This window comes from Hakea prostrata, chromosome 9, assembly GCF_041222555.1.
Source record: "Hakea prostrata isolate BN-2017 chromosome 9, UWA_Hpros_2, whole genome shotgun sequence".
Lineage (NCBI taxonomy): Eukaryota > Viridiplantae > Streptophyta > Magnoliopsida > Proteales > Proteaceae > Hakea > Hakea prostrata.
Genome location: NC_142608.1, coordinates 278,390 through 305,113, shown reverse-complemented (window position 1 = coordinate 305,113; position 26,724 = coordinate 278,390). Strand labels below are relative to the sequence as shown.

The window sequence follows — 26,724 nt, the reverse complement described above, 5'->3', positions numbered from 1 at the left end:
AGGGGGGCTCGAGCAATGATCGAAGTCCGTGGAAAGAGGGGGGCACGAGCAAGGAAGAGCAAGGATCAAAGTCCAAAATCATGAGTAGTCTGTTTAGCATTAAAATCTAACATTAAAAGAATAATAAAACCAAAAACAAAAAGTGCAACAAATTAAGTAAATGCTTACCCTGAGTCCTTGACCCAAAAAAATTAAAACATAAATGCGCTTACCTGTGAGCCCGCCACCTCATGTTTTTCATCCACCCTTTGAGGAACATTGCGGCATCTTCCAACCTGTTGCATAGATGAAGACTCGAGAGTAATCCCATTTCTTTCCTCCACTGCTTCAGGAACAATGTTGCGTTTAACACACGCTCTATTGCAGTTAACTAGTCTCCTCAAATATTACCGTTGTCTCTTCTAATTGTCGAGGAACTGAATTCAGTGGTGGCCAAGACGATAATCTCCAATTAAGAAGATTTACTCCGCAAACATAGTTCAAATTGTGCAAGTCGAAGAAATCTGCTTCCAAAATGGTATTTGAATTTGAATTTTCAGTAGCCTTTTGCTTGTCAGGTTCCCTGTCGTCAAAAAACACCCCCCAGAATTTTACTCTACACCAATAAATATCATCATCAGATTCATAGACTTATCTTCAACTTTTCATAGACTTCTCGAGGAGGAAACTTCTTCAAATTATGTATTGTACTTTTCCATACATCTTTTTTCTCTCATCAGATAGGTAGGAACCCAACACCTCAAGAGTCAATGGCAAGGCAAGCCCGAAATCACCTACCTTTGGCTTCGGGTCCAGAACCAACAAAAGAAGGGAAAGGCGGGTGGTTGAGCCTAATTCAAACCCATCCATAGTCCGTTTTCACAAGAGTACGAAGCAACAAATTAAAGCACCCTTTTTCCTGTGGGAGGGCGAAAGAAAGCGTTGGAAGGCTTTTTCCAAGGGCGGCAGGCGGGAAAAGAAAAATATGGTGTGTAAGGTAGGGCCAAAGAAGGTAGCATGGCTACTAGCGGCGAGACTAAATGCAACCCTCCAGAATAGTTAGCCACAGCACATGAAAGCTCCATATACTCCTCAGGAGGTTCATCCTTTCCAAAGGCGTGCAAGCAAAACAACTTTTGTGATTGGTCTTCATTCAATTCCTTAGGCCTATATATTTTATTTTCAAGGCCGTCATCCAGAGTTAAGATTTGCTCATCTCTTGTCGTGATAATGACCCTACTTCCTTCGCCAAGCCAACTCCAATCAAGCATATTCAAATCAATGGCCAAAGCATTGAGTTGGGAACGATGATCCACGTCATCAAGAATAAGAAGAAGATTTTCTCCTCGGAGTCTTTCTTTTATCAGTTCCTTTCCCCTATCAACACTGGGTATTTTACCGTGAAAATTTCTTTTGGAAACACAATAGATAAGCTTCTTTTGTAAGGCAACCAACCCATTAGGTTTTGATGCTTCTTCTCTAATGCTTCCAAGAAAGCAACTCTGAGAAAAACTTTCAATGATGCGATTGTGGGAAGCCTTAGCAATAGTGGTTTTCCCAATACCACATATGCCACATATTCCAATAAACTGAACACCTTTAGAATCAATGTTTAGTAAAAATATTATATCTTTTACTCAAGATTCTAATCCAATGGAACATTTAACATCACTCTGGAGATTGTTGCTTGTTTCTCTCAAAGTTCTCTCAACAACAAGCTTAACCAACATTGACTCATTTCTGCAATCATCCAGTAAAATGAAGAACTTAAATCTCAAATGAATGAAAAACAAGTATTAATTAAGAACATAACAGACAAGTTAATATTAGCAGAAATTTGAGGCATGAATCCCCCAAGAAAACTATTCAAAGTGGCAAAATCATACATGCGAAATTATTTGAATGAGAAATTACTCATTTCCTTTTTGGAAAAATACATTTGTAAATCCTTCTCTCATACCTCATGACATGACATGAGAAGTGAGCAGCGGTGCTCAAAAAGGATATGATTACATGAAAACAACCGAGAAGAAATCAAGCAGTGTTTTTTATACTTCTTATTCATTAAAGTCATATGCCCCTCAGGCCTCATCATACTTCACTACTTTTTGTAAAGTAGAATTGCCTTCTGCGTGTACATCCTTCTGTGATTGTTAGGTGTGTAAATGGATCAGATTCAGATCGGATAGTAGTAGTATCATATCCACATCCTATTATATTCGAACGGATTCAGATAATATCCTATCGGTTTTCGGACGGATTTAGTCAAATTCGGATTATTATTTTCTTAAGTAGATTCTTCTAAATGGACATGAATACAAATTGAATACAAGTTTTCGACTACTTGTTGACATCTTTACCATTTTATTTGTGAGTCTAGGTTTGAAATTTAAGAATTTAGCAACTTTTAGTAGTTATTTTAGTAGAAAATATAGAAAAATAGTCTCAAGTTAAAAATTATAAAAATAAGAAAAATAAATCCAAATAAGCAACTTAATTGGATAATATAATCGGACAAATAATAATCAGTAAGAAAGGAGTATACCACATCCTCATCCTATTAGTAATCGGATGGATTCGGATACCGCTAAACAGATGCGGATGCAAATTAGGATTTTGGTTATCCATTTACACACCTAGTGATTGTTTCTATATGTCGTAGGAGTGTTTAACTGATCAATTAATGCCCCCCAAAAGAAAATAGAGTCCAATTTCTACCATCCACTTGGGACATTGAGGGAATCGCTCTAGCCATCTATAGGACATGGATTCCGCAGCATAATGGTGGGGTTTGTAAGAGATCCAAATCATGAAGACCAAAGAAAGAAAGAGCATCAATCAAAAAACTGTTTTTGCATTTAAGTTACTTCCTTGTAAGGGTAAGATATAATTCAAATTACTTCCTTGTGAACAAAGCTACAATTCTAATTACTTCCTTTTGAGAACAAGACGCAATTTGAATCATTTCCTTATTAAAAAAAAATACAATTTAAATATCTTACAGGGTCTTATTCCCTCCCTACTTCCAAAAGAAAGTTTATGAGGGAAAAAAATTGGAGTCGAGCAATCTATCGAGGTGGTTTCCATTTACTGAACTTATCTTGTATGGGAATGGATCAAATTCTATAGGACAGTCGTTCGACCAGCTATAATGTACAATGTAAAGTGTTGAGCTGTTAAAAAAATCATATGGATAAACTTAGTGTGGCAGAAATGAGAACGCTAAAATGAATGAGTAGCAAAACTATGAAGGATAAAATAAGGAATAATCATATTAGAGTTGGTCTGGGAGTTGCTCCCGTAAGTGATAAGCTATGTAAAAGTCATTTGAGGTGGTACAGCCACTTTTAACGGAGGCCGATAAATGCCCTTGCACGGAGAAGTGATACAATTCAAAGTAAATGAACTAGAACAACTAGGGACAGACCTAAGATAACCTTAAGAGAAGTGGTGCGAAAGAATATGCATAGCTTACACTTTGTATGTAACATGGCCTCAAACAAAGCTAATTAGAAGGCAAGAATCCATGTAGCCGACCCCATTTAGTTAGGAAAAGGCTTATTTTTGTTGTTTTGTATATATATATATATATATATATATATATATATATATATATATATATATATTTGACAAGGCAACCACGCACACCATAGTTCAAATCACCGCACGATGGGTAGCTCTCGATGGGACAAACAAGGCGTTAGAAGAATTTCTCATGTGTCATGGCTCTTCCATATGCATGCACATATTGCCCTCAGATGCAACAATGCCATCTCTTGACTCGCTGTCTCTGCTCCCCCACCTCTCAAAATAGCTCTTAAGCTTTTGTTACTTTTTCGGAAGGAGACATGACACCCACCACCTTCTTTCCAAAAAAAATAAGAAATTAGAACAAAATAAAATACAATTAGGCTTAGGCTCTCTTCGGTATGATTTGTATTTAGTATATTGCCTATTTTTGAATAGTCATTTCTAACAGTAAAATATGGTATACAAAAAACTACATACATTTGATTGCTATTTGTACAATTCATAATGTTAAAGATAAAATTGATCATTATGTACATTTCGGTCTAAACTCGTGATTGCAGGATCCGACCAGGCTTGTTACTTAATATGGCTCGACCACAACGTCAAGAGTATTCGACCTTCATGATTAGGGAACCTGACAAAGGTAAACTCCTATCATCTATCAACTTGATGGAAAGACAAGTTAGGTAAAGAACTCTTCGTAGAGTTACTTTCCTAGAACAACTCATCTTAGAGTCATATTCCGAATCTAACTCCACTATCTTACACTATATAAACACCTCAGGTAAACATAATGGGGTAAGTATTGATATTCTGTGTGATCAATTACTCGAATTCTCTATTGAATAGTTGAGATCATACTCATTGGTACTGACTTGCAAGTAAAAGACGTACCTCGACCCACCAGGTCGAGCTCGTGTTTTGTAGGAACGTGACAGGGAAGGACGAGCAAGATTCGTGACAGGGAAGGACAAGCAGGATTCCGTATCAACACATAAATAGGGTTTTTGGTTTATAACTAAAATAAATAAGTAAATAAAATAAGTTTTTTGGTAAACTACAATTATAATTAAGTTTGGTTTTTTTTTTTAAGAATATATTATCTAAATATAAATCACCCACTCGATCCAAGTAACAAGCTTTAAGATTCATTCAGACCAGCTTCCGCGCATCTCTTATGTGAAAGCGTTGGTCTTTTGCCAACTGAGCCACCCCTTGGGATTAAGTTTAAGTATAATTCGTTTTGACATTTAAGGAAATATTTTCCAGGCATCATGACTTTTCAAACTCAATCAACCAAAAAAACATAAGTCCTGTAACATAATGGGATTCACATTTCTCTTAGAATTGTGCCATGTGGCATTTAAGTAATCCAACGGTTACCCAATAAACTAGAGTTTAAATAAAATTCAAATTTATGGGAACCGTAGGGAATTGTAGGAAAAGGAATTATAGATACGGGTGTAAACGGATCGAATTCAAATCGAATAGTGGTATATCCATGTCTGCATCCTATTATATTCGGACAGATTCAGATAATATCCTATCAGTTCTCGGACGGATTCTGTCGGATTCAAATGATAATCAGATAATTATTTTCTCAAGTAGATTCTTCTAAATGGGCATGAATATAGATTGAATACAAATTTCCAACTACCTGATTACATCATTACCTTTTTATTTGGAGGGCTAGGTTTGAAATTTAAGAATTTAACAATTATGGTAGCTATTTTAGGAAAAAATCTAGAAAAATAATCACATATCATAGGTAAAATTTATAAAAATAAGAATAATAAATCTATATAAGTAACTTAATCGGATAATTTTATTGGACGGATAATAACCGATAAGAAAGAAGTATCCATATCTGCATACTATTAATAATTGGACGGATTCGGATACCCCAAAACGGATGCCGATGCAAATTCGGAAGCGGGTTTCCGTTATCCATTTACACCACTAATTACAGAGGATGTGGATTTCCTCTCTTCTTAATGTGCTGCCTTTTGTATCTACAGGAATGCTAGAACTTGCTTACCAAAAAACAAAAAATAAAAATAAAATAAAATAAAAAAAGAGAGAGAGAGTGAGAGAATGCTAGAACATGTGAAAGCCAATAAAAAAAAAATTGATGAATGAGAAAATAGGAAAAATAATAAACAAAACGTCAAAGCGCTCATCATGAAAGACAGCACTCGCTTAAACCAAAATAGTTTCAGAACAGAGCAGATTAGACTCGTTTCCACTTCCATACTCTTGTCTCGTATCCAAGAGAGGCTTACACCACTATGCCAACACAAGTAAACAAATAATTTTTATGTTTGCCTTAAAACCAGAAGGAAAATTACAAGTAGAAAGGAAAAAGGAAAAGAAAGCACAATGTTAAAGTACTACCCACAAAAAAAACTGTTAATCTTTACTAATAAAGGGGAGAAAAAATGTTATGAACTGAGACTTACCCATTTTCGACTCCACTAAGAACCCATCCCTTCAATTTCCCTACTTCTGTCAAAGCATCCTTCCAACCTTGTACCATAGGGTACCCATATATCCTCGAATGCCTACGAAACGCTTGTCGGAAGCTTCCGGTCTGATGTCGAACATCATGAGGATCAACATCGAGGAATATTGGCAGAACAAGCTGACGGCCGGATCTGTGGCACTCTAATATCTTGACAAGTTCCATCAAGCACCACTTGCTATCGGTATACCCTTTGGAGAAGATAGGAATAGAGATTTTGGAACGTTGGATTGCATTGAGAAGTGCTGTTCCGATCTCGTCTCCTTCCCACAGCTCGTAACTATCCATAAAGACGTTGATTTGCTCTCTCTTCAGGGCATGGTAGAGGTGGCCAGTGAATGATTTTCGAGTATCGTCACCCCTGAAGCTGAGAAACACATCGTAAGTTGTTGAAGATCCATCAGATCTGGAGGAGGAAGACGAGGAAGCCTGGGCCTGTCCTGCCATGGGATTTGGAAGTTGCAGCCGGAGATAAGAAGACAGTGACGATTCTTCACTTATTTGGGATTTTATAGCGGCAATCCGCGTGGTTCGTACATTGCTTTGAAAAGTCTATGACAGAGAAAAAGCTGTCTTCCAGGAAACTTCAGTCTGCAAGTTTTTCTTCTCACCTACTTTTATAACACGCACGGCGAAATATCACCATATCGCCAGTAAGCGACGTGAAAACTCCAAATGACATGATATATACCATAACTTCACGATATGTAGTAGAAAAATCTGCGATACATCGTCTTATATCAACGGTCAAATTTTTACCAATTTATTGATTTTTAATCGAAATCTGATAATATTTTGCGATTTTTCGCCCATTAGAAAAGGTAGTTCGTACCCAATGTATCATTTTTCCTTCCATCTCGTCTCGAATTTGCTATCACAAAAAAAAAAAAAATTTGCTATCACAAAGTTTGAAAAAAAGAAGCAAATGGGAGATGTGTGGTGTTTAAGATTTAAACGTGACTCAATTTAGATCATATATATACTTTCTCAAGGTTTAACTTGTCATTCAGGATTTATGTATTGTGCTTACTCTCTCACATTGTTTTATCTACATGCATTTAAAATTTATCTTTTAACTAGGGCTGCAAGAGGGTCAGGTTGCGTCGGACTTTTGCAATCCCAAGTCCAACTCTATATATTCTAATATGAACCAATTCCTATTTTTGCCATAAGCTCTACAGGGCCAAACCAAGCCCATTACATCTCTAATTGGCCCTAATTGGGTCGGGTCGGAATGGGTTGGTCTTGACCCTGATTTGGCTTTGCCTCTGGCCCTGACCCTACTTGGCCCTGATTGGCCCTAACTCTAATTGGCCCTAATTAACCCTATCTTGGCTATAGCCCTCATTGGCCTTGTCACTGGCCTTAATTGGTTCTATCTTTGAACCTAAAATATCAAATATAAATTCATAAAATAAAAAAAATTAATAATAATAATAATAATAATAATAATAATAATAATAATAATAATAATAATAATAATAATAATAATAATAATAATAATAATAATAATACATAAAAGTTTCACAAGTAAACTAAGCATAAAATTCTTAGAAATATAAGATGATTCAAGCTCTTACAAAATGATAAAATAGTCAATAAGTTGATAATGTTGCTTTAAACATAAATAAATTTACACTCCATAATTCTATATTGAGCTCTGAAAGTCTCTCATTGCTTTGGTGATGGAAAGAAAACCTCTTCCATTGATATATGTATTTAACAAAAAAAATCCATATTCGAAATCTTGTTACAAGTAAATCAATGATAATTTAATATTGGTATTTTTTTGGTAATTAAAGAAAATAATATTTTAGTTACAAACACAAATATTTGTCCTTAATAATTTTTTTTTGAAATATCACATTGGAGGCAAAAGAAATATGTCAATATTCATAATGAGAAGTTGGGGTGTAGATTTGTTAGATACTAATTCTCAATATACTAGTTTTTATTATTTATAATATATTATTTCGCCTTGGTCCAAAAAAAAAAAAAAGGCAATTTTTCTGGGAACTAACGATGATTTAGTTCAAAAAATAAAAATTACCTAAAAAATAATATAAAAAGTGAACTCATAGCTTGATATGATCAAAATGGCTGAAGGTCAAAATCGAGACTTGTAGTTATATCAATATTAATATGAAGATTATGATAAAAATTTAGTACATGATCAGGGTCAAATAACATTATGACTAGAGCGAAATTAAGGGTCAGGATTAGGCCAATATTAGATGGATGTTTATTACATTGGTAATGAAGATATAATTTATTTTTATTAATTTTGTACAAAACATGATCATGTTTTTAAAATTCGACACAGGTCAAGTATTCACCAATGTGGATTAGAATTAATTCCTCTCCATATGGGTAGGAGGGTCCAGACTCAAATCAAGGCCAAAATCATGGGCCAATATCAAGGCCAAGATCATGGCTAAAATCAGTATCAAAATCAAAGCCAAGATTAGGATCAGGGCCAAGCATGGCAAGAATCAAGGTCAAAATCAGGGCCAAAATTAAGGCCAAGGTCAGGGTCAAACTCAGAGTCAAAATCAGAGTCAGAATCAGGGCCAAAATCAAGGCCAAGGTCAGGGTCAAAATCAAAGCCAAAATCAGAGTCAAAATCAAGGCCAAAATCAAGATCAAAATCAAGGCCAGAATTAGGATCATAATCATAGCCAAAATCAGGGACGGGCTGGGCGGGCTAGAGAGTAATACCACGCCCACCCTTGGCCCTAGTTCAAGGCCATAATATTTTGGCCCTAACCTGCCCTTAGGGCCAAAATCTTTATTCTCAAACCCTATTCGAGCTAAGGGCAAGTCAGGGCCAAACTTGCACCCCTGCTTTTAACTTGTCTTGTCATTATTCTCTCACATTGTTTATCTTGATTAATTTTTCACTTTTTAAAATGAACTAACAAAACAATAACTAGTTAACTACTATATATGAAATCTAACGACTTTAAGTTCAATATCACCAAAATTTCGATGATATGTTAGACTTTTGGTTGTTTCGGCAACCATGAAACCCGACTTATCTCTCACATATCGGACCTTGCTTTTATGTGGGGTAGCCGGTTTATACTTTAGCGGAATTTTTATCATAGAAATGGACCATCTATTTCTCCTTTGAATGAAATACACATGTCTATCAGTCACATTTAAATGTTAAAATTAAATTAAGATAAAAAAAATTATTCTCTATCTTACCTCAACCTTTAGACGTTATTGATGTAACTAATGTGGTTGAGGTAAGATTTAGAAAATTAAAAAAATATATATTTTAATTTAATTTAAACCTTTGAATATGACTGATGGATATATGTCCTTCATCCAAAGATAAATAGATGATCCATTTCTGGCAATAAAAATCCTGTTCTAGCGTGTTTGTGGGGGTTTACTTTAGGATGACGCAACGACCAATGGGTGAATTATTTTGCGTGGCCTAGGGGGTTGAATGGTTCGTGGGAGATGTATATGTTGGGTTTTGAAGGGGTTCTTTATCTGGATTTACGGCCGTCTCGCCTTTCATCAATAAGGAAACCATATTAGGAAAGAGAGTTATTTTGATCCAACGAAAGAGTAGAGTCCTCTTCCTTCCCTAACGCTGTCAACCACATACTATAGGGCCACAGGGTAATGTGATGGGGCCTACTTTCTTGAAATTTTTATATATTTTTGCTTGTGGGTCCAATATATTTGTGTTATAAAGTCATCGAGCCTACCAGGGGAGATGATCCATACTCAAAAGAGTAGACCAAAAAGAAGCTTGTGGATTTATATAGTAGCATCAAGATATGATAGTATGATTAATCCATAGTTGGCGTCTTTGCATAGGCAAGTGGCAACGTGTTTCTTGTTAGCAAGCTGACTTGCTTTCTCTCTACCAATTCTTCTAGTTTCTCAAATTTTAGGGTAATTTTCAGCACCACCTTTGAGGTATCTAAACGAATGCTGCCCCAGGGCTATCCCTCGTTACTGACCAACATGGTTAATCTTCAGTTAGTTTTTATTTATATATTTACAATTTTATTCTCACGTTAAACCATGTAATGACTAAAATAAACCCCACTTGCATCACGTCCTCACATCCCCGACCCTCCCCTCCCTCAAAGAAAGAAATAAAAAAAAATAATAATAATAAATGTGCGAGTATGGATACCTACTTTCATTGATTTTCCATGCGATGAACCATTAAGCGAGACATCGTGGGCCGTCAAGATCGAATCTTGGTTGAAATTTTAATCTCTACATCTGAGAAATGAGTGATTGAGATCGAAAGTTCGACCGACATACACTATCTGACAGCTTAAAATCATGTTGAACGGTAGTTAAGCAAAATCCTACTTTCACTCGTGTAAACACCCAGCTCCACACTGCTCGCTCTTCTCAATTCCTTGGGCTCCGAAACCAACAGGGCCTCTGTACTGGATCCGATGTAATTATTGGCGTTCTCAGACATTGAAGGGTAGCCTGAGCGTCGGAGATTCTCTGGTCGCAACAACTAAGAGGTGTTGGGTCCGGCCCATGGCCCATTAAAGCCATGTGGGGCCCAGCTTTAAGTGAAGCAATAGGGTTTGCCGCCTCACCTATATATTTGTCGCACAACGGAAACGAGAAAAAAGAAAACGTCGCATAAGAGGAGAGAGAAAGAAAAAAAGAAAAAGAGGGAGAGAGAGCCGGAGCGGGAGAAGAAAAGAAACAGGGAGATTTTTTCTGGTTTCTCCGACGAATCCGACGGTGATACGTTGTCGGAATGAAGTGAGATTTGAAAAGAATGGTCGTGGCACCTAGCTCTTCATATCCAACGGTCAGAATATCATTCTACCATAGTTCTCAGGAAGCCTCTCTGGTGATTTTTCTCCATTTTATTTGATTTCCATTTATTTGATGATGTGCTTAGATTTTGAGTTTCTCTAGTGTTATCTAGAGATAGGATTGATTGTGTACCCATTGTTATTATCATTTAGTGATAATAGAAGTTTTGGGTGGACTCCGATAACGGTCCCGTAGTTTTTTTCCTTGTGGGTTTTTCCACTGTGTCTATTGTGGCTTGTGTTTTGAATGCTGAATGCTTGATCCATTATAGCTGTGTTTGTTTCTTTAATTTACACTAGCATATTGTTTAGCCCCATCAAGAGGAATGGTCTGTGAGATGAGAATACATTTGACACCTGCTAACTATGATCGGAAGCCTATCGCCGCAAGACTTTTCGCTAGAGGACATGAAGCCACTGCGATATTGAATAGGACAAGTGAAATCAAGTTGGCTAACGCTAATGTTGAGTACCGATGATCGCCTAGAGAAGCAGATAGCCATGGAACGCCTACAGCTTCCACAGCTGCTGGTCGTACCGTTTTCCAAGCAAGCATGGTTGGCTACACTTCTAGTCGATGTTAAAGGCAAATTTTGGCAAATTTTGTTAATGTGAGCCTCTATGACATCTAGTAATAGGATAGGACAGTGGATAATCATCGATAATTAGTTTGATTATACTGCAAACACCAAGAAAGATGAGTTTGAAGTCGCTTGATTAAAAATAGTTTCTGGTCCTTGGTTTTTCTTTCTTTCAAGTTGGTCTACCATCCATATTTAATGCAGATGGATTTTGGAAATGGGCTTTCGCATTTATTTGCTTAAGGTGTTACCTTTTGATGATCTTCGAAAATGGTGAGCACGAAAGGGTGTTTGCCTAATTCTGCATTTATTTGCAAAGGTGGAGTGAGAAAAAAAAGGCTGGAAAATAAAAAACATGTAGGCCCTATGTGTAGTGGGGCAAGGGAGAAGGAAAGGAAACGAAAAAAAGAGTTTTGTGGAAAAGTGATAGTGGTGGGTTCCACTTTTTACTTTTTCAAACTTTTTCACAAAATCCCACCAAATTTGTGGAGTTTTAAAAAGTATTAGGGTGAGAAAGTTGGACTGCCATCTCACTAGACAAGCTTCCTTGATTCAAGAAAGTTTTTCTCTCACTTTCCCACCCAAACAACCAAAAAATCTACAATTTTAAGATTTAAGGAACAAAAATAAGAAATCTATACTTTTTTCAAAAAATTTTTCACCCCACCTTTATTTTAACAAACAAATGGAAAATTGTTATCCATACTAGCATATTTATTTATTTTATTTTATTTTTGTTGTGGATAATTTTTAGAAAGGTGGACGGATTGGTAATGAATAGGGATTTATTTAGTCATTACATGATTCAATATGAGATAATATTAAAAATTTATACGTAAAAACTAATTGAAGATTAACAGTATTAGTAATATGAGGTTTGACTAATAAATTGGATACTTAGCGTGGCGTTGAAAATTTCCCCAGAGTTTTAATATCTCATAATTTGACATTTCTAGAGAAAATTACTGGATTTTATAAAGTCAAGTTTACTTTTGCAAAACCATTCACCCATGGTTTCAATTGAATGTAAGTAGTTTTCTAGGTGTAGGTTTACAAAACTAACAAGTCAACTGATCACCGTTCTCCGTCTTCCCCCCCCCCACCCCCCAACACCTTTTTAGTAAAAACTCATGATATATATGTTTTATTTTTTTTAACTCATGATGTGCTTCACTAACCTAGTTTGGGCATCCTCCATAGATGGTAGTAGGAAGGACAGTTGACCCAAAAAAATAGGAAAGACTGGAAAAATATAGACGTAAAGGAACAACACAAAAGCTTCATAGACGATTTCATGTAGGGCTGCAACTAGGCTGGGATGGGCCGGATTTTTGCAATCCCAAGCCCAGCCCTACACGTTATAATCTGAGCACATTCTCGCCCTGACCCTAGTTCAGGGCTAATGATTATTGTCCCTGATCTTAAGCCCTATAGGGCCAAGCCAAGCCCATTCCCGCCCTAATTGGCCCTAATTGGATCGGATCGGGATGGGTTGGCCCTGATTAGCCATAATTGGCCTTGGCTCTGATTGGCCCAAGCCCTGGTCCTGATTAGCCCTGATTGGCCCTGACCCTGATTAGCCCTAATTAGCCCTGTCCCTAGCCCTGACTGGCCCTAATTGGCCCTGACCCTGATTAGCCTTGTCCTTCGCCCTGATTGACCTTATCTTGGCCTTAGCCTTAATTGGTCCTATCCTTTGACCTAAAATATCAAATGTAAATTCATAAAAAATAAAATAATAATAATAACAAAAATAAAAGTATCATAAGTAAATTAAAAATAAAATTCATAGAATATAAGATGATTCAAACTCATACAAAATGATAAAATAGTCAATAAGTTGATAGTGTTGCTTAAAAAATAAATAAATTCATACTCCATAATTCTATATTGATATCTGAAAAGTCTCTCATTGCTTTAATGATGGAAATTGAAAACCTCTCCCATTACTTTGGTGATTGAAATTGAATAGCCTTCCCATTGATATCCTTATTCAACAAAAAAAAAAAAAAATCATATTCAAAATTTTGTTAACAAGTAAATCAATGATAATTTAGTATTGATATATTTTTTTTCGTAGTTAAAGAAAATTATATTTTAGTTACAAACATAGCAATCTGTTATTGATAAGTTTTTTATTTTTATTTTATTTTATTTTAATTTTTCCTATAATATTAAATGGAGACAAAAGAAAGATGTCAATATTCATAATGAGAAGTTGGGGTGTAGATTTGTTAGATATTAATTCTCTATATACTTATATTAATCTCACCTTAGTAAAAAAAAAAAAAAAATCAATGTTTTTTTTGAGCTAAAAATGACTTAGTTCGAAAAATAAAAATTATCTTAAAAATAATATAAAAAGTGTACTCATAGTGTGATATGATCAAAATGACTGAACGTCAAAGTTGAGACTTATAGTTATATCAATGTTAATGTGAAGATTAGGGTAAAAAACTAATACATGATCAGGGTCAAATTAACATTAAGACTACAGGCAAAATTAGAGTCAAGATTGGGCCAAAATCAAGTGGATGCTTACTACATTGGTATTGAAGATATAATTAATTTTAATAATTTTTACAAAACATAATCATGTTTTTTAAATTTGACACATGTCAAATATTCATCCATTTGAATTATAATTAATTCCTCTTCATATGGGTGGACGGTCCAGACTCAAATCAGGGCCTAGATCAAGGCCAAGATTATGGTCTATATCAAGGCCAAGATTAGGGCCAATATCAAGGCTAAGATCAGGATCAGGGTCAAGATCAAGGTCAGAATTAGGGCCAAAATCAGGGACAAGATCAGGGTCAGAATCAAGGCCAAAATCAGGGCCAAGATCAAGGTCAAGATCAGGGCTAGAATCAGGGCTAGAATTAGGGCTAGAATCAAGGTTAGAATCAGGGCTAAACTCAGGGTCAGAATCAGGGCCAACATCAGGGTCAAAATCAAGGCCAAAATCAGGGCCAAGATCAGAGCCAAAATCAGGGACGGGCTGGGCTGGACTGGGCGGGCCAGAGAGTAATCGCAGGCCCGCCCTTGGCCCTAGTTCAGGGCTAGAATATTTTGGCCCTAACCTTCCCTTAGGGCCAAAATCTTTAGCCCAAGCCCTATTCGGGCTCAGGGCGGGCTTAGGGCGGGGCGGGTCAAGGCCGCCAGGGCCAAACTTGCACCCCTAGTTTCATGTATCTCATATTGTAATCCGTTGGGGGTGAAGACCAAACAAAAAAGGCAAGCCTAGACAGAAGTCGGTAGTTTTTGTGGCAGGTTTAATTTTAGTGCTACGCATTTACTATACTGCCAATGGTTGAGATCAAAATCTCAATCGAGATTTCGATCTTGATCGTCTATTTCGCTTTTACCCATCTACAAGACGGACGATTGAGATTGAAATCTTTTGAAATCTCAATCGTTGACAACACATAGATGCGCAACATTCAAGTTTATCCCTTCCGTGGCTGCAGGTTTGGAGCTCATGTCACTGATTTAGTTGTATTTGTAAACAAGATATTGCTAACTTCTGAAAAGCGCACTTGCTCTTTACCAAGAATAAGAAAAGCACACTTGCTTAAAATTTGGTATTCCAGTGAACTGTCATAGCTGGGTGAAGACTTAAAAAAGAAGACAGATGTTGAGTTTGCCGTTTCTCATCAGCAGTGTAGATTTCTTCACTTCCTTACAAATCGATGGTAAGATCTGAAATTTCACTAAGATAATGATGCAAATGGTCTGTGGTTGGTGTCCTAATTTACCTCTGGGTGTTTGATTAAACAACTATGGGGTTGGAAACCCTCACGTGAGGGGCAAAATCGATTTCAACTGTCTTCTTTTTCAACTTTCTCCTTTGTCAAACCTCTGTTTCTACTTTTTATACTTTCTCTCTGCTTTTTCACGTGTCTCCATCCTACCTTTGTTAAGGTCACAAGCCGGGGTTTGGATTTTTTTTTTCTTACTTTTTATTTTTTATATGTTCTTGGGTAAATGCTAGGGTTTGGATGTTGCAGTTAGAGGTAAGAAGATGTTGAAGACCTTTCTTCACTTGTTATGGACTTTATATCGGATAGTACACAGCGTTGAAAAGTAAATGACACAGAATAAGCTGTCCTCCGAGAAACTTCACAGTTTCCAAGTTTTTCTTCTCCTGCATTTTTACATGCGGCGTCCAGCTTATGCTTTAGGGTGTTTGCAAGCGATTTTTATTTGCAACAATGGCTACAACCAACTACCAATGACCTAGATTTTACCATGTCAACAAAATATTGTCAAATGGATGTAACTAAAATGAAAGGGGCTTATTTGTAATTATGATTTTCTCATTTTAGATTATAAGGTTCAATATTTTACAAATTCACAAACCAAAATTCCTAATTCTAACCGACTCTAGTCGCCTACTTTTCTTGCCTACCCTTGGATGCTTTTAACGAACTCAAAGAATTTAGGGAAACATTCAAGTGGGAAAAAATGAGGTCCCATCCTCTGATTAGTGAACGAATCCAACATTCTTCCGATGGCCTCTGCGTGTTGCTTAAGATGAATTGATGTGTGTTCTTGATCCTTAATTTGCATTAGGATCTTTAATCGTTGGGCATTTAGCATTGTATATTTTGAATGATCGGGCGAATGTTGTCTCCACCTTGAACGTGCTTTTCTCCCTCGATCGGCCTTCGAACCTTAGCCTTTCTCTGGAACATTCTATTCCTTAATGGCTACCTTTACCTCGCCTTGCTGAGCTTCAAGAATCTCTAATACATCTGCTTGTTTCTGGCATCTTTGGACAAGTTTGGGATATGTGGTCGGTATATCCTGTAGTAGCAACTCCAGGAGTTGCCTGTTAGAAGGCCTGTAAATAGTGTTGTTTTGGCCACCTGTTCATCAAGATTCTTGATCACTATGGCCACCTTGTTGAATCTCTGTAAGTAGTCCCGAATAGACTTGTTCTTTGCTTGTTTGATAGTGAACAAAGTGTCCTCGATTTTCTTGGTTTGAATTCCACTCTAGAATCGACCGATGAACTTTTGGGCTAATTCATCAAAATCAACAATTCTTCCCAATGATAGTTTTGAGAACCACTTTTGAGCTACTCTCCTGAGTGAAGACCCGAATACTCTACATAAGATCTCATCAGAGTCGCCAGCAACAACCATTGTCTGTTGGTAGTAATTCATTTGGGCTACTGGATCTCCAGATCCATCAAATGGAGAGAATGTTGGAAGCCTGAAGTTATGGGGGAATTCGTACCTGGCAATTGCCTCTACAAATGGGGTTTTTCTGATGATCGAATAGATATCATTGGTCCTTTGAACTCTCGTAGTTGTTCCAATTTTGGTTGGTGTCAACCAACTCTCGATCGATCTGCACTGCCTGAGTGCCAGTTGTTCGAACGTTATCCCAACTCGACCGCCGGAATGTTACCCTGTGCGTTCGCACTCCACGTTTGATCCTAGTGAGAGTTCCAGTTCAACTCCCTTGTGCATGATCCCAAACATCTTGATCATCTCTTCTTGGTAACTCTCCAGTCCTCCTTATTCCTAATCGCTATTCTTGTATTTTTTGTGGATCTTGGTTCCTTTCTTACCGGAAGTACTAGCCTTCGGTTGGTTGTCTATTTTTCTAAGGGGAATGCCCTCTGACTAGAGAATTTCTTCTCTCAGTCGTTCGTGTTTGCCTTCTCACTTCCTCCCCATGATGAAGATTCAGGTTTCTTAGGGCTCCCAGGTGTTTGGCCACTGTTCAGAGCATTTGTTGCATCTCTAGAAATTGGATTTGCATCTGATTCTGTTAAGAAAACCTAATCTAATGCAGCGGATACACAACAAGAATGGAAGAGAAAGAAGCAATCAAACACATAACACAGGGTTTACTTGGTTTGGTCAGTGACCTACATCCAAGGATGAGATGAGCTCTCACCAGGCTTATGCAATCTTCAAATAACAGAGAAGGTTTACAGCCCTAAACAGTGATAAACTCTATACAAAGACTAGAGAGCAAACAACCAAAACAATGGATTGACCACACCTGATTCAAGATGCAATCCTAGCTTTAGCTCTCTCCTGCGTGAATCCAAGAACACCAATCACCGGAGCCTTTCCACGCACCAACAGTAGATATTGTTTCAGCCTTGTATGAGAGCAAAGAAGCATCACCAAGAACACACCAGAGCCCAACCGAAACCTTCAATAGTAGATGAAGAAGAAGCAGAGACCGAGTGCAAACCAGAGAGAAATCGAGAGGAGAGAGAGTGATTTCGTGCGAATGAAATGAAAACCCCAAACCCCAAAATACATACCTCTAATAAACAAGTGCAATTACCCTCTTACCCTTAAAACAAAGTAATAAGACATAAGCTATCCTATTACATGTAAAATGACCATACTGCCCCTGTTTACATATTATAGATTCATTTGTTCCTGAATGACCGGAACCATTCGAACTTCATCGTTATGGTCATTCAGGTGAATTCCTCTGGATATTTCTTCTTGTTCATGAATTTCGCCTTCACGAACACGATTTCCTTCAAGAGGAAGACAATTCCATCTGAAGGAGGTTGGAGATTTTGATTCTGATGCCTATGAATCGTAAATCTGGTGTTTACCATGGCTTTTTGAAGCGTTTCCCACAGATGGGCCAAATGATGAGTCCAAAAATTGTTTAGCCTTCGATTCTGCAAAAACAGGACAACAAACGTGGGCTAACCGATGGTCGGGTAGCCACCTCTGAAGGTTAAGTTAGCAATTGGAATACCATAGAGCTCTGGCTTGATGTAGAGCTTTAATTGAATGAATTAATGGAGGGAAACGATTCGGATACCTTCACTGTGTGCGATCCTTTAGTTTATATAGATTTTACCTAACATTTTTGACCGTCAAATACGTTCATATTCCTTTATCATGACCATTCGATCCGAGGGTTGTTACCCTTTTTTAGGAGTTTTACCTTTCATGGCTTGATTGTGTATCATGAATTCGACGGGATCAATTTTTTTTAACCGTTAAAGTTCCTTCGCCCTTACTCTACTCACTAGTTCGAACTTTAAGCCAGTCCTGATTGGGGGTTACTAACCCGATCGTGGTCAAACTTGGTTTGGTGCTGTTTTTTCCTCATCACTTTTGCCATTACCTGGTCTGCTACCTATCTCACACCTCTATCATGACTTCGTCGCTCTCAACTTTGACCAACCATTGCACTAATGAAATCTTTAAGAGAATGATAGAAATGGGAGAGGCATATGCCATTTGTTTAAATGGTTAATTAATCTGTATTTGTTTCATTATAACCTTTTTCGTTGAGGAATTAACTTCTGAGACTTAAATGTGTTGGTTGTGCTTCTAGGTGAACCAAAAGATGATCTTAACATTGACAGCAAGCACTATGTATTGGTACCTAAAACAACATGTTGAAGCAAGTCCTTGTTATGTTCATGTGATGATGATAAAGACATTGTCAATTTAACTTTACTGCTATGATGGTAACCTTTTGTAACTTTCTGTAATGAATATCTTATGATATATTTTGCATAAGCTATGTTGTCTATCACAGTTTGGGACCACCATAGCTAGAGTTACTAGATTCTATTCAAACTAATTTAACGGTTTGATAACAGGTTGGTAATGGTTTCAAAGCTGACCCAACTCGAATCCAAACCATTAATCAAAACTTTTAGTCAAACCAAACTCAAACCACACTAAACTGAAACCTGAAACCTGAACAAAATCGTTATTTTGCAAACTGTCCATCTGTGGGCTTGGTGTTCTTCAACAAAAAATTGTTAAGCCCATATCGAAACCGCCCCAACCAGGCCCATTGACACCCTTTAGGGGGAAGGATCTGGGAATGGGGTGGGGGGATGGAAGTTCAAATCCCATACCTCTTTGATCATGCTATGTTTACATACAAGACTGCTACCACTTAACTAGTAGCATGTTTATAATAATCTTCATACTATAAATAATATAAAATAATTCCTTACATGTAAAATATCTAATTTGCCCTTGTATATTTTTCCCTCACAACAATACTATTTCAAGACATGAATTTGGCCTTCTATACCTAGCCGCCGAAGCCCTTCTCGTTCTTTTGGTGTGCAAATTCTATATAAGAAATTTTTTTTAATCGATGACAATGACAAATAATGTTATAAACAAGATTCAAAATGTGTTTTAAGAAAAGTATAAAATTTCAACTATATGACACAGGGAGGGAGGGAGGGAGGAAAATTAATATATAAGAGAGGATTGCTTGCATTCAATTCATTGTGTGCTTTGAGATTCCGTTTGGGATGTCCCACAGAGAGAAAATACTTTTCTTGTTGATAGGCGTTTTCCGGAAGCATTGGAGGAGAGGAGAAGGAAACAAACAAATCCAACAGCCATCCATCATTTAATTCTTACACGACAAACCTTTTAATTACTAGCTCTTTAATTAATTTAGTCCAACTGAATCTTAATTTCCATTCCTAAGCTTATCACGCAATGCTATCAGACCGTTGGATTTTAGTACTACTTAGATTCCAACGTTCCGTTTTTTTTAAGGTGAGGATGATCAGTCAACCATCATCGATGTTCAAATGTGTAATGTAAGGATCTCATCATCAAAACATCATTGGAAGAGGTCAAACACTCCAGCTTACACAATTTGAAATTTAAGGTTAAATGGAAACGAAAAACGAATAAAATATATTTAGAATCCACGTCACACCTTGAGTGGAGAGTATTTTTATATAAAATTGGGGTAAGGCCGCATAGAAAAATGTCCCATAGACTTGTTTTGTGCGTAAGTCTTTGATGAGGGTTCGTCCTTATACATATAAAGTCTCAGTCAATTTGCCAGTAGACGATAAGAGAACCAGCATTTCAAAGTTCGCACTGTTTAACCATACTTAACCGAAATTTTTGAAAGTGGTTAGCTCAACTGCCATTTCAAGATAATAATGATCAATTGTGTTTGACAGAAACCCTAAGATCTCATGTATTTCATATTTGTGGTAAATTTCTCTCTCAAACGAGTTTTAATTGTTCGCACACCTTGATATTCTTTAATGGTACTCAGAAAAAATTCAAGCTTTGAACTCATAAGAGATTGTCTCTTACCAACTAAATCTAAGTTTGAGATCATCTACCATTCAAGATAGAGGTTTAATCTATCCATTTCTTACATTTTTTACCATACATTAAAATATAATCTGCCTTTAAATTCTGATAAGATAATCATAGATCAATTCCCCAGTATACCCCTCTTAGTATGTGATTGAAAAAAAATCTAGTAGGAAGTTTTTTTTTTTTTTGGTAGGCTTGTAGGAAGTCATTCTTTTTTTTGATAATCCAAAAAGAGGGGATGCATTAGCGGTGACCTAGCGCCCCCCGCTACGCAATGTTCGGACTTTTTATCGAGTACAACCTATGCAAGCATTAGCCATGTGCACTACCAGCGCAAGTACTGGCCCCCGTCAGCGGAGCCCCACCGGAGGCCTAGTATAGTCCACAGAAGCCGGTAACACTCATGTCTAGACGAAAGAGCACGCAACTGTCCAATACAAGAATAGGAGCAGAGGGGATTCAAACCTGGAACATGAGATTTACCAAACCACTTGGGAGTGAGCTTGGGACCACTAGACCACCACCCCCGGTGGTAATTGTAGGAAGTCATTCAATGGGCCATAGTTGATGAATTCCTTGGATAGGAAAATACTAATTAATGAAGGAAATATTTTCGTTGATACTTAGCTTGGAATTTGGAGGTTAGTTTTTTATAATTAAACGAAGAAGACTCACAAATGGAAATAATTAAAGACTCGGAAAATTAATAATAATAATAATAAAACCTTCTCTCCTCTCTCTCCCCGTTTGCAAACTTGAAATCTCTCTGCAACTTTGTACTCATTCCATGGCGTAAAGCAAACCCAAAAGCCTTGCGTGCCCGAAACCTGCAGAAGGAATTAATTATAAAAAGATGAAAATTAAGTTTCTTTTAAGAGCTAGCTTCCAAATACCAATCCCTTCTGTTCGGTTAGTGTTTCAGAGTAAAGGGATTCTTCAGTTCCATGTTTATGAGTGAATCAATCCTCTCCTAGCAATCCTGGGAAAGCCTGGAGAGTTCTTGGAAGGCATTTTCGATTGCGTCCATGAGATCACCTCTGCCCTTGCCTTCGCTAGGATGAAAGATTCCGCTTACAGAGTCGAAACCACTCCACGTCTCGCTCAATGGAAGATCGACAATTTTGCCTCTTTCTCTTACAGGAAATCCGATCCTTTTAAATTGGGAATCTGGAATTGGTGAGCTCCGCTTCTCTTCTCTTTCGATTTTAATCTCAGTTTCCCAAATTACTTCGAACGAACTGGTTTATTTTCTTATTTTCAGGCGTTTTTTAGTGGAGAAGAATCGAACATCATCAATTAAACTATATCCAGAAATTTCAAACTTGACGAAAGAGAAACCTCCGATTGCTTCCTTCATCATTCGCCTTCAGTTCTCTGCTGGAGATCGCAAGGTACTTGTTCACCCAGGTAATCAAAATTTTAAAGGGCCTAGTTTAATCTGAATTCGATCAAAACAGTTTCTTAACAATTATATGGGCCGCCTATTATATGCTCTGTGAATTGCAACAGAGGAAAATAATAGATTCCATGTTTGTTGTCCCTTGCAAATGCAGGGATATCGGACAAGCTGCTAAAGAACAACGACGACTTTGTCTGGACAATTGAGACTCCATTAACAGAGAAGCTTATCATCGATGTGCAATTTCTTGATCTGAAGATAGCATTGCCAAACGTATGTATGGTTTCTTTTCCATCATGGGTACCTTGTTAATGTCTAATTGTAAGAAAACTTATGGCATATGTTCATATGCAATTCTAAACAGTACCTGAAGGTCACCTTCTCAGCTGGTTCACCGTCCTTCTCTGTTATAGTCAGGTACAGAGCTACCCCATGACTTGGGCGAGTCTAGATCAGCTTGCCCATCGGGGGAGCACATACTACTTCCCTGAGCTTCTCCACTGCAGATTCTTACATGCGCTGCTCCCCAGGGAGCAGCGGGCTGGAGTCCGGGGAGGCCGCCTTGGCGGTGGTGTGGGGACAACGCCCACATAGCCTGTAGAGGGTCCATGTTTTTGTGGGATTCAGAGTTTCTTTACAGTTTGAGCTTGGGCCCATGAATAGCTGTGGCTTAGGGTTTCTAAGCGCTTATATATATTCTCTTGTAACGTAACATTGTAAGTTGTTTTCGAGAATATAGTGAAAACCTAACGCTGGACGTAGCCTCACATTGAGGTGAATCAGGATAAAATATGTGTCTCCTTCTTCTTTGTTTTCTATTTGATTATGCGTGGTTGATCGCTCGAATCCTAACTGAAGCATTTGGGGAGAAGTATGTGCTCCAAACACGGAGTTGATCTGGACTTCTGCCAGGGTTCTTGTTTTTGAAAATTCCCTCGTAATTTTTAAAAATTCTCCCATCCTGTTTTGATTTTTTGAAATTATCCCTCTATCGTTCTTTTCATGTGTGGAATATCAAAGCTGGCCCCTCGATTGAAAAAAAGAATTTAATGCTACCCAAAAAGAAAACAATAGATAGAAAAATTATTGTGTTTTGTATGAAATATCAACAATTAGCCTTTCTCAATGTGATTTCACCCCTGATTATAGTCATGGAATTTCACAAATGTCTCAACCCACTAGCCATGGTTAATTACTGTCCTTAACACACCCAGATCTTTGGTCCTTTTCCAGAGCCCTCTTCAAGTTCATGTTTGATTCATTGTTTAACATGCAGGGTGGTGAACCTCATTCAATTTGGGCCCAAGAATTTATCCAGAAGCAATCCAATGCAGCAGGTATAGCATCACTTGGTCGAATGTTATCAGAAAGAATCCACACGGATATCACAATTTATGCTTGTGATGGAAGAAGCATTGGAGCTCACCGTGCTGTCCTGGCGTCAAGATCTCCTGTCTTCTGCAGTATGTTTTCACATGATCTCAAAGAGAAGGAACTATCAACCATAAACATTTCTGACATGTCAATTGAAGGTACCCAAGCTTTCCTCAATTACATCTATGGAAACATTCAACATGATGAGTTCCTAACGCACCGGCTTTCACTCCTTCATGCTGCTGATAAGTATGACATATCAGACCTGAGAGAGGCATGCCATGAGAGTCTTTTAGAAGACATTGATAGTAAGAATGTACTTGAGAGGCTACAGAATGCATCTCTTTATCGATTACCAAAGCTGAAGAGCAGCTGCCTGAGGTATCTTGTGAAGTTTGGTACCATATTTGATATTCAGGATGAATTCAATGCTTTTCTACAATGTGGAGACAGGGAACTTGTAGCAGAAATCTTCCATGAGATACTAAACGCATGGCAAGGTTTCTGAAATACTGTTACAGGATACAATTGTGAAAACATTCTTTTATTTAGGATATGCTTGTGAGTATTCTTTACATGAAACAAATGTTCCAGCCTGAACTAGATTGATTAATTAAAAGAAATTTGTAATCGAAAATACACAGCTCTGATGGATTCTAGATGTTGATAACGTTTGTACCTTCACTATCTTTTCAGCCCATCAATAAAACAGAAAAACAAAGTGATGCTTCTTTGGGCTTGTATGCATATACGAGGGAGAGGCCCATCTCTAGCGGAATTGGATTAGAGTCCAAATTCACATCCAGCCCAAAAAAGCCCGGCTACAACTAGATCTGCAGGTGCCAACAGCTGTTACATCGAAAATTTATTAGGTCCATTTCCTTGTGAGAAATTGACCATCGATTTCCTTATAGATATGTGCCATGTGTTCTAACATCACATCAAATGGTTGAAAATCATTTATAAATCACATCAAATGAGTGATTGATGTGATTTATAAATGAAATTTAATCATTTGAGGTGATATTGGGACACATGACACATATCTACAAGGAAATGAACTTAATATGAGTCCAAACCCTCGTTTCTAGTTAACATTTTTATTTTTGGATCATTATTAATTAGTTATAGCGATTGTGAATAGACCTATAAATGGATAGCCAAAATCCGCCTCCGAATTCGCATTCGTATTCGTTTAAGGATATCCGTATCCGATTTTTTTTTACCAGAAAATATCCATATCCGTCTACTAAGCAACCGGATTCGGATTCGAATAATTGCTTATTGGATCGGATATTCGAATAAAAATTTATCTGGATAGAGTAAAGTATTTAACATTTTTTTCCTTTAACAATGGATGATAATCAGATTCGGATACCGGTAGTCGAATTCGGATAGTGATATTCGGCAATCGGAAATTATAAATTTATGATAAGAAATATAAAAAAGTGATAATTATCAATTAATAATTGGATAGTTTATCAGATCGGATTATCGGATATCTGACAAAGTTTCGGATTTGAATTTGGATGCCTTCTTTAAATTTTTCCTGGATTCAGATTTGGATAGTGGATTTGCTAATCAGATTCGGATTCGGACACTAGTGTATCCGAGCTGAATCCGATCCGTTTACAAGTTTAACTGTGAACCTACAAGTCCAAGGGGAAGAGGAAGGTATGATAGGGACGGACTGACGTTCAAAGCCTTGACCTCTGTGGACTTACTATCTCTACATAAAAGGCTGTCACCACCATCCTAGAAGCATATCCATATTCCCACTTAACCATGGGTGTATATTTTTTTTCTTTTATTAGGTTAATTTTGTGTGTGAAGGAATAGAATCTATATGGGACACTCAATTGTCAAACACAAGTGAGGGCAGTTGAGATTGTCTATTGGTGGAGGAGATATTTGCTGCTAATGAGGCGTAGAATAATAGACAACACTTTAGCGACGTATCAGTGAATAAATCGGATTGTGGAAAAGCAAAGTGCAAATGACTGGCTGGTCGGAGTTAGGGTTTGTAGGTCCTGCATAACATGAGACTCTCTATATCTGAATTTTCTAAAGCCCATTTGATTGCTAATGCTTCAGCTTGTAGATCGAATGATCAATAAATGCAACAAAATATATAACCAAATCCTCCAACGAAAGTTCCACTGTCAACAAGACAAAATGTAGATATAGATTTTATTTGGAATGGTTGAAATTTGATTAGTAGAGAGATTAATTAGCTAGTGGAACCAGGTAGGACATATTTTTGCAATTCTACAAAGTAACTGTTAACACAAAAGCTTGGACCTTCCGGCTGAAAAATTTGCAGAGGTTTTACATCACGATTGTCAATACCTCCTCGTGTTTCACCAGCTGTGTAATTCCTTAGTGGATCAGCTGAAGGCAAAGGGACCAGTTTAGCATCTTCAAACTTGATAACTACCATATTTTACATATGAACGAGAATTTTAATGTCTTCAATTGAACGAGCATAACCATTTTCCATAGGACAATCACTCTTAGTTCTACAGAAAATAAGAGGTTTAACAAGCCAGCATTCCTGTAAAAGTGTCAAATGCCATAGCATTAATTAGGACCTGCAACCAAAATTAGAAATATATCCCCAAGAGTACCTTAAATAAAGTAAGAAGGCACAAACTCAACTAACCATACATCTATTGTTGGGTTTAGTGTTGAAAATCACTTTATCTTTTGTTTGAATTCAAATTCAAATTTGGTGGGTCCCACTTAGTGTTTAACATGGGTAGGTGTTTGGTATCATTAAGAGGGCCTTGGGAGAGATAAATGGAGAGAGAAAAAGTGAGTTTCTAGTGACTTCTAAAGTGGGTTTTGTCCAAAAACGGGATTAGCTTTTTGGGGTCTTCTTCTTCTTGTGGTTTTGCAAGAAAAGGGTTTCTTCTCTCTTGTGTTCTTCTCCATTGCAACTCCATTGAAGCTTGAGCTTGGATTGAAGGGTTTTCTTCAAGAGCTTAAGGTGGAAGGGTATTCTAAGGAGCTTTGAGAGGTTATGTGATCGATTGAGGTAACATTGTATCACACTCAAATCTTGTACTATTTTGAAGATTAAAATAGTGAAATCCCTCCCCGTGGATGTAGCTAATCTCGAATATTTCGGATTAGTGAACCACATAAAATTCTTGTGTGTTGTTTGCATTTCCTTTTTCATTCTTGTGGTGGTTTGTTGTTTATTTGTTTTGTGATTGTCTTTCAATTTATATTGCACAAGATCATTGGTATATTTTGTTCATTTGGGTGATTTGTTTAATCATCCGGTTCCGTGGATTGGGTCTTGTCTTCTACAATTGGTATCAGAGATAGGTTTTGTGCATTTATTTTGAAGACAATGAATGCTCATACATTTAGGGTGGAGCCATTTGATGGAAAGACAAATTTTGAATTATGGAAAATG

The 26,724-nt window shown here is 37.2% G+C and overlaps 1 protein-coding gene across 1 annotated transcript; it reads left to right on the top strand.

Moving 5' to 3' along the window:
• Nucleotides 1-21,289: 21,289 nt before the first annotated feature.
• Nucleotides 21,290-24,018, top strand: LOC149003856 (BTB/POZ domain-containing protein At1g55760-like). The gene is made up of 4 exons (XM_089168894.1): nt 21,290-21,703; nt 21,789-21,934; nt 22,081-22,199; nt 23,203-24,018. Exons 1-4 carry the CDS (start codon nt 21,585-21,587, stop codon nt 23,806-23,808), a joined length of 990 nt encoding a protein of 329 aa, XP_089025020.1. The 5' UTR covers nt 21,290-21,584; the 3' UTR covers nt 23,809-24,018.
• The last annotated feature ends 2,706 nt before the right edge of the window (nt 24,019-26,724 follow it).

Bases quoted from the DNA above. Each gene is read 5' to 3' on its own strand.
- LOC149003856 (XM_089168894.1), top strand. From the start codon at position 21,585: ATGAAAGATTCCGCTTACAGAGTCGAAACCACTCCACGTCTCGCTCAA. The intron at 21,935-22,080 runs GTAATCAAAATT...TTGCAAATGCAG, and splicing joins CAAGGTACTTGTTCACCCAG to GGATATCGGACAAGCTGCTA. The intron at 22,200-23,202 runs GTATGTATGGTT...TTTAACATGCAG, and splicing joins TGAAGATAGCATTGCCAAAC to GGTGGTGAACCTCATTCAAT.